The sequence below is a fragment of the Drosophila suzukii genome, chromosome 2R (assembly GCF_043229965.1).
Source record: "Drosophila suzukii chromosome 2R, CBGP_Dsuzu_IsoJpt1.0, whole genome shotgun sequence".
Classification (NCBI taxonomy): Eukaryota; Metazoa; Arthropoda; class Insecta; order Diptera; family Drosophilidae; genus Drosophila; species Drosophila suzukii.
This window is the reverse complement of record NC_092081.1, coordinates 10,599,908-10,615,467: the sequence shown is the minus strand read 5'-3', so window position 1 is coordinate 10,615,467 and position 15,560 is coordinate 10,599,908. Positions and strand designations below refer to the sequence as shown.

Genomic DNA, 15,560 nt, shown 5'->3' with positions numbered 1-15,560 from the left:
TTAGGAACTTACGTTCCACACTGACATTGAAATCGATTATGCGTTTCGATTACTTAGGATTTACTTTATTTCGTTTTGTTTGTTTTTTTTTTTATTTTGTATCATGATATAAATTTCATATTTATAAAGTTCTAATAATTGTACAATTCAAAGAGTTCTAGGTCTAGGCTCTAGGGACGGGGGGTTGGAAGAACATTGTGGGTACGTGGGGTCGATCTTAAGACTACCTAAACCACTCTCTAAACTCTAGTTACCAAAATTACAAACCTCCGATCAGAGTCAGTTGCTGTAGCAGGTCTTGCGCACTCCCGCCAAAATGTTGCTAATCTCATCGTCTTTGCGCTGCTGCTGTTCGAAGAGCATCTCCCCCACTCCAACGCCCACGCCTACGCCCACCATACCAGGTCCTGGTCCAAAGTGATGGTGATGGTGCTGCTGCATGGCAGCCGGATTCGAGGTCACCGTCTGGTTGGGAGCTGGGATCGCTGACAAGGAAGGCGGAGCCGAGTGCGAGGCCTGTTGCTGCTGGACGGGCGCTTGGCTTTGGGTCTGCGGCTGGGCAGCCATTCCCTCGTAGCCTCCATAGTTCCCGTAGTGCAGGTAGCCCCCCTGCATGGGCTGTGCTCCGTAGGCACCCGCGGCTCCTGTCTGCTGGAACGGAACAGCCAGCTGGAGGGGGAAGGCGGTGAGGGAAGTGGGCGGATACGGAAGTTGGGTGTAGTAGCTGGCCGCCGTGGCCGGCAGCATGGCGTTACTATAGGCCTCCGCCTCGTAGTCATCGTAGTTTTGATTCGTGTCCGGGTATTTGAGGCACTTCTGACCACTCGCCGCCTCAGGCGAGGTTTCCTTGTGCTCCACCGCCGACGACGTTGAGTAGTCCAGGTCGTTGCTCTGATAGCGCAGGAAGTCCTCGTACTGCATCCCATAGGCATTGGCACTGGGCAGGGAGTACTCATTGCCGGACAGGTCATTCATGCTGAGCCTCAGATTGCCGCAGTTGTCCGCCATGGAGACCGTGTAGCTGCTCATCTCGCTGGAGGAAATGGGACCGGCGGAACTGGAGGGTGTGGTCGTGGCCAGATTACAGTGCTGCTGCTGCTGCATAGCACTTATGCTATTTCGCATTGAGGAGCTGCTGTCCTCCTCGGAAACGGAAACCGGGGGATAGAAGGTGCCCTTGACGGAGTGACCATGATCCAGCAATCCTCGATTGTTGCAGGTCACGTACATTCCTCGGGCTGCCACCACGGCTACGGATGTGGGTGCCAGTGGATAGGAGGCGGCATACAGACCCTGCTGCGATTGCCCCTGCGACTGACCCTTGCTCTTCTCCTCCGACTTGGAGAGCTTCTCCTGGCGCGACTTGGCCGCTCGACTAGGCGATGGCTTCGTTAGCTTCTTCAGCAATAAGGAGCTGTCGTAGCCTCCGCCCGTGGGCGTGGACTCGTTGAGCAGGGCAGGTGCACAGTTGGCGGCCAGTGATTCGATCTGCTCCGTGCTGTCCGCATTGCTGTAGCAATCCACCGAACTGGGCGAGTATGTGGGCTTTAGCGGCTGTTCGTAGTGGCCACCACCTGGGTTCTGGTTTGTGGAATTGCAGGTGCTTTCGTCGTGGCTGGGCGTTGTATAGTTGGAGGAGGCGGTGGCCAGCGGGGGCGTGGCCAGCTTTGGGTTCGATTTGGATCCACCGGTGCCTGGATTGGGTGAGCTCTCGCTCTGCTCCTTGCCACCCGGCTGCATGGCCCGCAGCTTGGACTGCTTGCGCCGCCGGGGTCGGTACTTGTAGTTCGGGTGCTCCGTCATGTGAATCACCCGCAGACGCTCCGCCTCCTCCACGTAGGGCCTGCGATCCTGCGGCGTCAACGAACGCCATTTTTTTCCTACGGTGAAGGTAAATATATAACATGTTAAGAGACCAACTTTCATTTATCGCAAAAACCATTTATTTTGGTTATGTTTTTGACATTCTCCTTTTGTATTTCCTAATATAAGTAGCTTTTTGCAGCAAATCATTGAATTTCATCTGGGCTCATGGTCCATCGAGTTAAAAGAATGTTTAAAATTTATACATTTCAAGAAGTATTGGGTTTAATTGTTTATTCAAAAGTTTAATATAATTATCGGAATATGATGTTCCATACAACCAGAAAAAAAGGTTGGAAACGTTCAAAAACGAAGATCAATCGGTGTTGAAAAGTGTGATCATAAGAAATGTTCGAAATTGTTCATGACTTTATCCCACTGCGTTCAAAGCTTGACATTTTTACGAAGGAAAAATGAGAACAAATTGTTCTTGAATCACAAAAAATATTCTTGAATCTTTCCGTTCTTTAACATATAACATAAGACAATTTTTTAAGTACCTACTCTTTAATCGTATGAGATATAAAGGTATCAATTTATACGCTTTTTAAAAAAAACTTTTAATGGAACTTTTAAGGAATAAACAAATATATTACATTTTAAGAACATATATGTAACCTAAACAAAATTTTAAAAACGAAATTCCAAAATTGTACGTATGTATAATAAAGTTTTTTTAAAAACAATGGCATGAAACTAAAGAGGGACTTAATAAGAAGGGACTGGTTTATAATAGAATGACCTCTGTAGGCATTTAAGCCAATATATATAATTAGTAAGTAATTAACGATGGCTCACCTAACATCTTGCTGAGGTCCGCATTATGCAGGTCGGGATTCTCGTCGGCCAGCTTCTTGCGCTCGATCTTGGCCCAGACCATGAAGGCGTTCATAGGCCGCCGGATGCGCGATTCTTTGGCACTTTTTGACTGGGTTCCGCCGGGCCGGTACTTGAGGTCGGCGGGCAGCGGCTTGTGCCGCTCCAGATAGCCACAGTTCGGGGCGCACAGCTCGCCCTTGTAGTCGTAGCTCCACATGGACGCCGGTTCGATGGGTGAGTGCGAGGTGCAGTCCTCCATGGACGCGGATCCTCCGCCTACCATACCGGCGTGTGGATGTGACAGAAACTTGTTGAGCACCGAGTTGCCGCCACCCAGCAGAGAGATGTTGCTGTTGATCAGCGATCCGGACGCAGTGCCTCCGCCCACATAGGCACTGGACACCATCGGCATGGGCGAGTGGCTGTGCGCCGCCAGAACAGCCTCGTTGAGGTGCTCGTTCTCGTATCCGGAACTCTGTATGGCTGGCGAGTGCAGACTGGGCGAGGAGTGCTCACTGCCCTGGCGCACATGGTAGATCCCGGCCTCGCTGTTGCCCTCGTGCATCAGGCGCCCATCCGTCAGATAGCCGCCGTGCTCCGGATAATCGCTTCCAGTGGAGTGGCTGTACTCCGGAGTCCGCGAGACGTGAGGGTACTTCTTAGAGCTGGAAGGAAGTTAACCAAGAAATTAAGATATGGATAAAATGGTGATAGGGACATATTATTTCCTTTTGCAAAGATGGACACTCTGTGCTTACTACGACAATTTCAAATTAGGAAATATACGAAGTGCGAAAACCTAAATTAGGTTTTTTTTTCAATTCATACGAAAAGTTGTTTAGGTTATATATTTAATTAAAGAAGTAATCTACTTTTTTATAAACAAGTAATTAAAAATCGCGAATTATCTTTAAGCCCATGTGGAGCCCAAATTCGATGTCAATCATTTAAAAATAATCATAATACAAAATGTGATTAAATATGTATTTAAAATTAAAACGTATCCGTGTCTTAAAAATAATAAAAAAAAATGCATTGTTCTGAATACCAAATTCATAAATATGTTTTAAGTGTATATATTTCATTATTAATTAATTAATATTAATATGAATTTATTTATACATCGAATGACTATAAATGATTTAAATAATAAGTTTCTTAACTTTAAAATAAAGCCCCTTAAACTAGCCTTCCAACTATCATTTCAATATTGATCCGCAGAGGACAACTTAAAAAATAATCTTTAAAAAATTTTCTGTTATTTAAGTTATAGCCCAAACATGATTAAGCTGCTAAAAATATTGCTTAGCCCCTAATCGACTTATCTAAAATAATACTTTGAACTATCCTTTGAATAGTGATCCGCAGTGGATAGCTTAACAAATGATCTTAAACAAATTTCCCTCAAATTATCTGATTGCTAAAAATGTTTATTAACCTTAATGATTTTATCTAAGTCGTGTTTGCCCATACAGATCTCTTTGAGCCCTAATCTGTTAATGGCAATAACTGTATGTGTAGATATCTGTAAACAGAGCACACACAATCTATAATCCCCAATCAAGATGGAGTTATCCCTAAAGTCGAGTTCCCGCCTCGTATCACATTCATGATCGTTGTTAATCCCTCTCTTTTGAGAGAACAAGAGGCTACTGCTGGAAATTACGTACCGTCGGCAAAAATGTCCGTCGCAGTGTTCTTTATAATGATATTTAAAAGGGCTGCTAAATACGTTGACAATTTTCGCGTCGCTGGCACGCACAGAGGAGCACAAAAGCAGGGGGTACAAGGGTGTGGGGGATAGGATCTAAGGGATACAGGGGGAATCGAGGGAAGGTGTACCTATGGCTTTGCATTTATCAGACACCAGAGAGACACAAACTGGAACTCGAGATCGGAACGGAACGGTTCGCCCATGGGCTCCCTGGATCGGTGCGCTCCTTAATGTCAGCGGACATAAATGTAAATTGGGCGCGTGCAGCTATTGTATTATCAAAGGAGGCCGCTTCGACTTCAACAAGCCACCGTCGCGGAGTAAGCAAAGAAGCTGGAGCAGAAGCTGGTACCCAGACTGGGATTCAGAGACTGGGACGGAGATGGAGATGGAGGCTCTGGACCAGACCGCGACTCAGATCGGGAATGAGACTGAGAATGAGAATGAGGCTGGCAGCAGTCTGGCTGCCTTGCCTTGCCTTGCCATACCGGACCTTTATGCATAACTTTTAAAACTTGCGACATATCGACACATTTCAAAGTAATTCGCCTTCCAAGAATTCAGCAGCATTGGGAGCATGGAGAGCAGAACCGAACGACAAGTTTAAATATTACCCAAAGCTCCCGAGATCCCGACTTTCGATCCTTTGGGGATCGAGAGCCGTGCCGCAGTATGCGTGCTCCCTCGATCTCCTCGATTTGTTACCGTTTGAATTTATTGCTGCCCACTACACTTTTGGTCTATTGTGTGCCGCTGCCGACTGTAGCCTCTATAGTCTCTATAGCCTCTATAGCCTCTATAGCCTCTTTTGCCTACCTACCAGAACCACTGGGCCTAATTGTTTGCCTTTGGATCCGGGCTTCCAGCCACTGAGCTCTTAGTTTCCTAGCTCTAATTCTTCTGGCCTTTGAGACCCGAACTCCTTGGTCTTTCTAGATAGTCTTTCTTGGCTTCCTCCTCCAAGTTTCCTTGTCTTCAGCTAGGCGCTCTAGTTTCGGCGACTTTCTTCCTTGACAATGCCGCCAAAGTTGCAAATTTCGGCTGTGGAGTACCCTTAGGTTGGCCAAACCGTAACCGTAACCCCTTCAATAGCCCCTTGGCCCCCCATCTGAATGTTGGAAAGGACCAGCCCTGGCTGAAGGCTTGATAATTTATTGAGGGTTTTCGGTGACGTCGTTACGTTTTTGATATTCGGTTGCGGCTGCCGCTGCCGCTGCCGCTAAATACTTGGCCAGCTTGGCCAAAAGGGGTACACAAAATTATACCGTCCTGTGGTACCTCCACATGGACCGTCCGTCCATTCGCCGCTGTCCAACCTGTCCCAACTGTCGGCTGTCTGGTCGAAGTCGGTCTGGCTTTATCCTAAGCCCGCTCACGATCCACGAAAGCGGAGCTTAGCCAGCTTCAGCTTGAGATTTCAGCTTTAGCTTCAGTTTCTGTTTCGGCTTCGGCTTCTTAGCCATGGCCCTGATTTTAAAATAGGACACATACAGTGGCCGGTAAGTTGGCATTTTTATGCGCGCAAAATGTCAACATCTTTGCAAAATGCCACATATTCCACATTGCGGCCAGCCTCCTTAGCCATCCTCTGCCCCCCACCTGTCTCCCCTGTCCAAAGTCCCCAGTCCCCAGTCCGAGTACTCGATGTCCGCCGCCGAGTTGGGGACCCATGGAACGTTTTGTTTACGACAACATCGACTTCTCTGGTGGCTGTGGTCCCTGGTAAAAGTGGAAAGGGGCATTTGGAGGTGGAGGCAGCGGGCGGGAGAGGGACTCCCCTTGAAGCTGCCACAAAAGTAGGCAACTCCTCCCTTTTAACAAGCCCCTGGCTTTGGCTTCATTCAGGAGCCGCTAACTCCCAACCGAAGAAGCCGCATTGATCTGGAGAGTGTCAGGCGCTTTAGCATATTGTGATTCATGTGACGCTCTGCCGCGCTGCTCAAGACAGCCTTTTAAGTCGGAGGATCCGGACCCCTATACCGAAAATCAGATGCATACATACATATTTATGTATATGGTGATGGGGGGAGGGGGGGGACAATTGTCACAGGAGTTGGTAATAAAGAGTTGGCATAGGCCTCCCCTTAATCCATATACATTTTCTTCCATATTCCTGGCTAATTTTAGAAAGCGTTTCGGGGGCCGCATAACTTTGGCCTGACATACTGACATTCCAGCAAATAGGACAGTAATTAAGACAGATCCACCGCTACGGTGAGCTGTCAATACCTTTGTCTAGCCGCCGGACAATTCGGCAGATGGGGGCTACGGGGGATCTTCTGAGTTGTGGACAGGTATGTGACAACAATTGGGCAGATTTGTCTCGGATTCTAAACAATCACTGGGGGATCAGAGTCGGACTGAAGAACAATGGCATTCTATTATTTGGCAGATTTGTTAGACCCTCTTTTTTTTTGGTTTCATAGACCGATTTAGACATTGATATGGAAATCGGTAGTGCAGTGTTTTGGGTAAGGGTTGAATACTTGTCAGAAATAAGTTGTGACTTAAACGGTAGAACTTGGTTTAGGTTTAGTGGGAGCTATACAATTGGTTATCTTAAATTTTCAAGGACTTAACATACTAATTATTCAAGACCTACTTCCCATAAAAAAAACAGTTAAATATTATATTAAACTTTGATGTTATACGTAGCATAAGTACTATCTTTTTGTTTATTGTATATTCCCTATAAGAAACTGATATATTTCTTTTAAACATGTGATGGAGGCCCTAGTGCTAATGTTCCCAACAAGATAAACCCCATTAGTAACCCAGCTTGCCCTCATATACATTTTAGAAAGCTTCTGCCCAGCAAACATGCTAATTAACAACCTTGATATATAATTTATTTAGATCTGATTGTGAGCTGTATTCAGAACTAATCACTGCTCGATTGCATAGCTTAACCCCCATGATCTGGCCACCAAAGAGCTGCATGCCTAGAATGGCAAATCATTTGGCGCCTCATCTTCGATCGCATTGGGCCAGTTTGCTTGGCATCGGTGTGGATGTAAGCGGTGCGGCAAGGTAATAAAAGCCATTTTGGTTTTCGGCCACAGTCAAAGGAGGATGAATGGAAGGAGGAGGAGGAGGAGGCTGGGGTGGGTGTGGCCAGCGCCTGGCGAAGAGGCATCTGCCGCAGCTCTCCATTTGCTCCATTTGCAGTCTATTGGCTGCCTGCTGTGGCTGCAGGCGCCCCAACCCGAATACAAAACAGATTTCCAGAGCCAAGAAAACGAGTTTGGGCCCAAACGACTTGGCACGACTTGGACCCAGTTCCAGTTGGAGGTAAGAGATGCAGGTACGGGTATACGTATACTTGCAGAGCTGCAGAGTTGCGGCCCAGGTGTGATGTACTTGAATAACTTAACGACGCAGGCCCGGTCTCGCAGACCCGCGATGAGTATGAGTTGTCGGCCGATCGGATCGGCCATTTACGCATACATATGCATGGCCGCCTATATAAACATACATATGTATATATGTAGATGCTGTTGACCAATAAGCATAAACAGCCCAGCATCCGGGCCCAAAGAGCCGCCATCTTAGCTTTAATGAACATGAACATGAAGGTGAGCTAAGGTGAGCTCTACCTGCTTCGCTGCGAATGAGAATGAGATCGGTACGCACAATGGATTGGGTATACATATATACATATACAGACCGTATATATAGGATCTGGGCATACATAATTAAACTAATGAAGCAAGCGAAGAGCGAAGCATCATCATCACCATCCATCTTCGAGGGCCGAGTGTTGCCGAAGTCGGCAAAGTTTCGTTCGGCTAATGAGGTTTATATTGCGGCTGTCGTCGCTGCGATCCCGATCCCCCAGTCCACCTCTCTTGAAACCCCACCATCCCATCCCATCCATCGAAGAAACAACGAAGACCCAGTTCTCACACAAGCGATTTTAAGAGCATAAAAAAGATACAAAAATTTAATGGATTTTAGCACGCACACCAGCACACGCAGCGGAATATACACGTAGATACTGATACAGATACAGATACACCCTCGCAGGTTGATGGGGTATACTAAATTATATGGATTGCATGGAAATGGAAATGGAGGCAGTGCTACATGCTCGTACCAGTAAGTAGAGTAATTGCATGTGGAGGATCTGTACTTAGCTAGTTGGTGGAATCGAAAATAACTAGCCGGGAACCGGACTCTTAACCAGGGTGGTTACAGGGTTCCAAGGAAGTTGTGTCCAGTTCTTGACTGCAGTCCTGATTTTTGTTAGGGTAAAATGGTTTTGGGGGTGCGGACTACCTTGCACGTTTTCCAGTATGTAATTGGGCAGAAAACGGTTTTGTAGCTCATGTCAATTATACTAATTAGTTTCTTTTAAGACCAGTTTGGGGTTGTTTACCAATGAAAAACTTTCGGTGTTCAACACACTATTGGTCAAAAGTTATCCAAACTTCTGCGTCTAAAAGATATTTATAGTAAAATAATAGTTGTTGACCAACATTAAATTTTAAGTAATGTACATTTTATATAGAGCGCACTGAACTAGATTTTGCATACAAAAAACTTCCATCGGCAAAGTTAGAAAAACATATTTAAGCATCATTTAAATTAGTTCAGTTTATGCAGTTTTTTAACTCTGAATATCGAAAACAGTTCTATTAAAAGGCGTACTCAAAATAATTTTTAAAACATTGCGTGCCTTAAAGTTCTAAAATCCTTTGCTCAATCTCAAAATATTAATATACACTTTAGAACTTATTTTTAAGCTCCACTTACAAATTGTTAAACAACCTAGAAGACTAGTGCCAAAATCTAACTACGAAAACAATCTTACTTTTTATCTACAAAATATTTACCTTATGCAAATATTGACTACAACAATTTTTTATAAGACATTCGGTAATTACAATAATTATTATAATTTTAAAAATTATAGAAATTTTTGTTCGTAGGTAAATCTTATAAATTGTGACAATGTGTAATTTCTAAAATCACACTATAACGCACATTTGACTTATGTATATGCAAATCTTATTACTCAATATTAACACTTATTATTAACAACAAAATAGGGCTCTTCTACATGTGCAGGCCTATCGGCATTATATTTTGTTATATACTGATATATTAGCATAATTGCAATTATTTTAACGCGTAATAGGAACTTACTTTTTTTAGACGCGTATCAATAAATAGCTTAAGTTCAATTCTAAAGATTTGTATTTAAGGTTTCATCATATTTTAAATAAAAAATAAGGAAGTTAAAGTAGTTTTAAACAGCCACTAATTGAAAGTTGTCAATTACAACGAAATGCTATTAATTTGAATAAATCGTTTATATAATAATAAAATAATATACCCGAATAAAGGAATCTTATAAGCAATGAAAACTAAGACTTAACTGATAATAACTAAGTATTAATGTTTGTTAAAAATTAAAGTTTAAAAACAATTTTTTTTTAATATTAATATGTGGCTTTCTTTTTTTTTAAAACTATGTTTGGACTTGGTTTGTTTTATATTTCTCTGTAAGCGAGCTTTCTTTTTTAAGAATAGAGTGCAAGCTATTTAATCTTTTCTTTATATAGCTTCAGATTCATCAATACAATTAACCAATTAACCTGTCGGCACACGATTTATACACATTTTAAAAGATTTATGTCTTGCTTCCAAGAAGTCTCAGCCATTGGAATCTCCTTTTACGTCAATGAAAAGCTTTAGTTCCTGCTTGTGAACTAAGGGAACTAAGGGAAAGTCCAGAAAAGATCATGTCTATGTTTCTTAATGGCAGGGTGTACGTCAATGACATGCATATTGAGTAACCAGGATCTATGGTCAACCACGGTCAATCATTGAAATATTTTAATAGAAAATAGGAAGGCACCATCGCTAATTTAATCACTAAAGATTTCCTACCCAGCTTAGTCATAGTGAAATCTTAATTAATTGCCAAACTTGATTGGAAATCCACATATACAGATGGTTGTTTATTGGTCATTGAATTTTATATTTATGTGAAAAACTATTTAGATTGAAAACAAAGTTAGCAAAGTTTAGGTAGATCGAAAAGCCTTGACTTGATTTATGGGGGAGCCATAAAAGATCAAATTGAATGAAATGGCATCAAATCGAGTTGATTTGTGGCCCTGTCACGTGCTGAGCCAATCCCAAACAGGAAGATTCGAAAAATGTGACGAAAAATGCGACAAGCTTTCGCCCGTGAAATCTTTGGGGTGCTTCGGGTTTTTATATTTCTTACGAAAAGTGTGCGGATCTATCGGAGCTTTTCATCAGTACTTCATTTAATTTCATGGCTTCATTTCCATTCATAATTTCAGCCAATTTGTAGACGGGAATTTCCCGTCGGAAACTACGAAAGTCAGCTAAATGGGAAATATATATATATATAGGGGGGTATAGGGGATGTACTATATATACGGATATTAAAATCTCATGCGTATCTATCAAGCTGTGTAGATCGGAGCTAAATCTTTTTAATGGTCAAAGCCGTATGACCTCTGGCCCAAAAAAATATACAGAAATGAAAACCTCTTTCGGGGCTTTTATGCGTTCTTGCCCTCCGCTTTTTCCCAGGGTCTCCACCCCCGTCATCTCCGGAGTCTTGGTTTACTTTCCACTTGACCAATTTCGTACCGCGTCCGAAGACGGTTCTTAAGTTATTCGCAGCCGACCATTTACATATTTACGTTTACGTAGAGACGGGTAGAGGAGAACTCACACAGTGAAGCGAGAAGCGGATACGAATACAAGTGCAAGTGCTGCGGGGTCTGAAAACTGGGGCCACACCAAGGAAAATCTAAGCAAATTCCCAGGTACTATATACTATAACCCCTATATATACATATACCCGTTTTTTTTTTGTATGCTATTCAACATCCCCGACGGTGTTTCTCGCTGTCGTGCCCGCCGCTAGTATCTTAGTATCTGTATCTGTGACTGACTAAGTCTTGAAAAGTCCCCAGTCATGGGCCCATGTACACGACTGTATGTATATATATATATATATATACCTACGATCTAGAGAATTTCTTCACCACTACACGAGCGCCTTTTCCATTTTTCATTATGGTTATTATCTTGAAGATATGTATCTTCGCTTCGGTTGGATATAATTAAACAGCGAGAAAAAAATTTTAGCATGGGAAAAATGTAAATATTACTTGTAATTTGTTAGCAGATGATGTGGATGTTCGTGATCATATGAGGGTTCCATTTTTATACGGCAACGGCGACGTTCGTGGTAACGGTGACGTTGATGTTGTTGCAGTTGCAGTTGCAGTTGTTGCTGCTAATGTTGCTGCTGCTGCTAATGTTGACGTCGATGGTGGCAGGTTGAAATTGTTGTTGGTCGGGGCTTTGCTTTTGCAGGGCCAGCAGCATTTTGCTTAATGTTGCATTATTCCGTTAGTTTTTTCCCTTTGTCGGTGGGTTGGTTGGTGGGTGGTTTAGTGGGTTGTTCGGTGGTGCTTCTACTACTGCTGCTGCTACCAGTTGCCGGGCCAAGCATTTTGCCCAGTTACAGTTCCAACCATAAATTTATGTGCCACTGCATGTGTGAATTTGCGTCCATTTGTTGTCAGATTTTGTTTTGTTTCTGGCTCAGACCCTAACCCACATTTTGGCCACGATTTTGCAATCGCCTAATGATGTGGATATATTTTATTCTCACTCTTCACAAGGGGGGGTTTTCTTTTTCGTTGGAGATATTTTTTCAAAACCCGTTGCGTTTGTAACACTTTGAAATTGGCACTTTCAAAAACCGATTCGTTTGGCACTTGGTTTTTACCGTTACTTTCAAAACCCGGTAGCTCTGAAAAATCCGTAAATAGTTTTTCCGGTTATCTCTAAAACCGTTTGGGTAGATATGGTTTTATTCCGATCTTGGTTCTTCGAGATCACTTTTCCGTTCGCTTTTTCGGCTCGACTAATGATCGTATCGGCTGGCCAAAATCAAGGGCTTCGACATTTCACAAGATACAAACAGCGGACGCTGTGACAGCAACAACACTCTTGGGAAAATGAAAATGCACGGCACAACCACTAACTACCAGGGCCTATATACATACAGTCTGTATGTAGATATATTTATGATTATAACCGGGGACGCAGATGGCGATGTCAATGGAGAGCTACCAGCTACTACTAAACCCCGATTCAGAGTCAAAGTTTGAGTTTGAGTTTTAGTTTCTGATCGGAATTCAAAGTCGGAGCCGCATGAACCACGCTGATGACGAACCGCAGGCCAACTAAACTCGGCGACCGATCGACGCTCTCTCGAGCTCAGAGATTGTGAACTGAGGTGAGGTGTCTCTGCCTTCAGACCCGATGCATAAGGCCAAAAAGCGAAAAGCTGAAAGCGGTTCGTAGTTGGAATCGGAACCTTTCGCGCAGTCTTGGGCCAGAGCGGCCAGAGAGCGGCAGCAGCTGCTCAGCAAAGCGGAACGAGCAAGTGGCTCAGGTCCAAGCCCAGGTGACTGGGCTCAGACTCTGACTCCCATACCATACCATACCATCCTATACCATACCATACTCTATACCATACCCCATACCATTCCGTACCCTTGCTCTGACCGTAGCCCCCACCAGCGGCAAGTTCTTTTGAATCTAATGAAACAAACCTTATTTAATATTCATCCGTTCTCTCAACGAAAGAGCCTCAGTCTCACTTTCAGAAATGGAAAACCTGTTCCCCGATCCATTTGTTGTGGGAGAGACGACTTTGCATTTGGTTTGTTTCAATTGGTGGAGGCCCCAATGTCGTTGGGGTCTATACATACAGATGTATCTGTGTGTTATGCTGGCCACAAATACTCGAGAAGGGGATCTCACCCATACACGGAAGCCAGCTCCATATGCAAATATCGTAATGTGCGGAACCTCTGGGAAAGGGTGTTATTTGGATCAAATGGGGCACAGTCTTTTAGAGAGAGATTCGTTAAAGATTCGGAAATGTTTAAATAGACAATCTTGCCAAAAGGAAAGCAACCAAAGTCATTAATCAAAGGTTATGTGAGGGTGTTTAGAAGCCAAGGAAAGGTGTTTCAAAGAGATTTGTAAAACTAAACCCAAAATTTACTTAATTACCAAGAGTCTAATTGGACAGATGATTAAAAAGGGGTTCAGGAACTTTAATGAGGAGTATATACCACGTTCTGTAATTAACGACGCTATAAAGATCTGATATAATAAAAGGTTTAGGAAGTCCAATGATGAGTATAGGAGACAATCTGTACTGAAGGATGTTCTAAGCATGTGCTATAAGGACGAAAAAGTAAATTTTTTAAATAAACAACAAAGGAACTAATACATTTTTCTTATCGATTCCGCGATTCCTCGTCCCATTACAAAACTTTATATAGAAATATAAAAATAATCAAATATGAAGATTTCCATCTAAATCACTAGCTTTTCAGAACTTATCCCCTCCACTTTACCCCTGTAACCCAAGTAAAATCCACTGCCCGCAACCTGGCCAGTAATATTCAAATAGAGCCATATTTAATTTTTATTTCACTCTCCACCCACCGGAGTTTGGGGCCAAGCTGATTGGTATCCAGTTGGAGATAAGCAGCCAAATTGCATATTGCAACAACTGCTGCCAGCGAACTGCTCAGGCCAAGCCCAAAAAATCAGGGGGAAAAAAGATAAAGCGAAAAAAGCGACGAACCTCCCAGAAGACGAGTCAAGTACGTTGGCAGGTAAAAGTGCATGCGGCCACGCGCAGGGCATTTAATAATAATAAACTCGTACTTGGTTGGGGGGCCAAACCGGAGTTCATAATTAAGCGCCAGAATGCCGGGAAAGCCTTCTTCGCTGCTTCTTCTTCTTGCCATAGATGCAAAATATTTGTTTATCACATCGCGATAATTGCCGCCGGCGAAGTGAAGACCAAGTCGTGGATTCGTGGATTTATGTGCAGAGGGGCCGAGCACCGGGCAAAAGGTTCCAAACATCCAAACATCCAACCATCGGAGCATCGGTCAGACCAAAAGAAAGAAAAGCCCAAAAACGAGGGGAGAATCGCAGCACAAGCGTGTGCCGATCGAGGAGACTGAAGACGGAAGACTGCAGACTGGAGACTGAAGAGCAAAGACCAAAGACTGAAGACCGAGAAGCGGATCGGGATTGGGTTTTGGAGCAGGGGTATAAAGATTGCGAACGAGGATGAGGATCGGATCAAAGCGTGCCTCGGTGGTGGGTACAAGTTTATTGGCGTGGCGTATGTGCAAATAGCCGCTCCATCGACGATCGACTGCTCCAAAAATGTGGGCGTGTGACACTTGAGCGGCTATCGCCAGCGAATCTCTGCCTAAATGCGGCAAAAGGAAAAGAAAAACAAATTATTGATAAGCAGATCGGACCCGGGCACTGCAAGAAATCGCGCTTAGTGTGCCGCTAATCAAACTCGTTTGTGGAACGCCGATTTCTCCCAGTGCACCGCCAGGTAGGAGGTGCAGTTTGCGACTCCTTATCGCTGATGAAGCCCGGCACACGTTGGCTTTGGTCCAGGTCCGGGCCTCATGCATTGATGGCTGTCTGTTTCTGTTTCCGAGGCTCTTGCCGCCATGCCGTTCTGTTATGTAAGAAATACTTGGCTTTGGCAACTGCGGTAGGTACCGAAGAGAGCCTGGCCTGGAGACCGCCGAGTTCGCAACGAGGGAGTGTTCCGGCATTGCACAATTTGGCTGCCAAATGAGTTGACAATGAAGTTATTACTCGAATATATAGTTTTCTGGGTGAAAACTACGTTTTTCGCTCTTTAAATATTTTGGGTAAGCTACTCGAAATTTTGAATTCAAACTCCCACGGCTAACAGTGTTGCAAAGCCCGCGCAGGTGTACGCCATGCAGCACTAAAATGGTTGCCAGATAGTTACAAAATCTAAAGATTCTACTAATTTGTTAATAATTTATATGTATATTTTTTAAATAGAAAACCACACATTATTTTGTTAATCATTCCATTCGTATATTTGTTTTTAAAAAAATATTATTTTCATTCACAAAAAACTAAATATTGTTAAATCAGCTTGCTTTTTCTTGGCATAAATAATCTCAAGACTATATTTTACCATTTATCTATATGTTACGGTCATCCGAAATACACATATGATATGGCTGTAACCCAATCTGAAGATGTTTTTATAAATAAGCATACAAAACAA

General features: G+C 43.5%; 1 protein-coding gene across 1 annotated transcript; it reads right to left on the bottom strand.

The window, feature by feature from the left end:
* Nucleotides 1-43: 43 nt before the first annotated feature.
* On the bottom strand, nucleotides 44-12,526 carry Sox15 (Sox box protein 15). Its single transcript, XM_017072417.4, has 3 exons — nucleotides 11,557-12,526; nucleotides 2,662-3,347; nucleotides 44-1,880 (listed from the first exon to the last, which is right to left on the bottom strand). The coding sequence occupies exons 1-3, from the start codon at nucleotides 11,607-11,609 to the stop codon at nucleotides 280-282; spliced, it is 2,340 nt and encodes a 779-aa protein (XP_016927906.3). The 5' UTR covers nucleotides 11,610-12,526; the 3' UTR covers nucleotides 44-279.
* Between the last annotated feature and the right edge of the window lie 3,034 nt (nucleotides 12,527-15,560).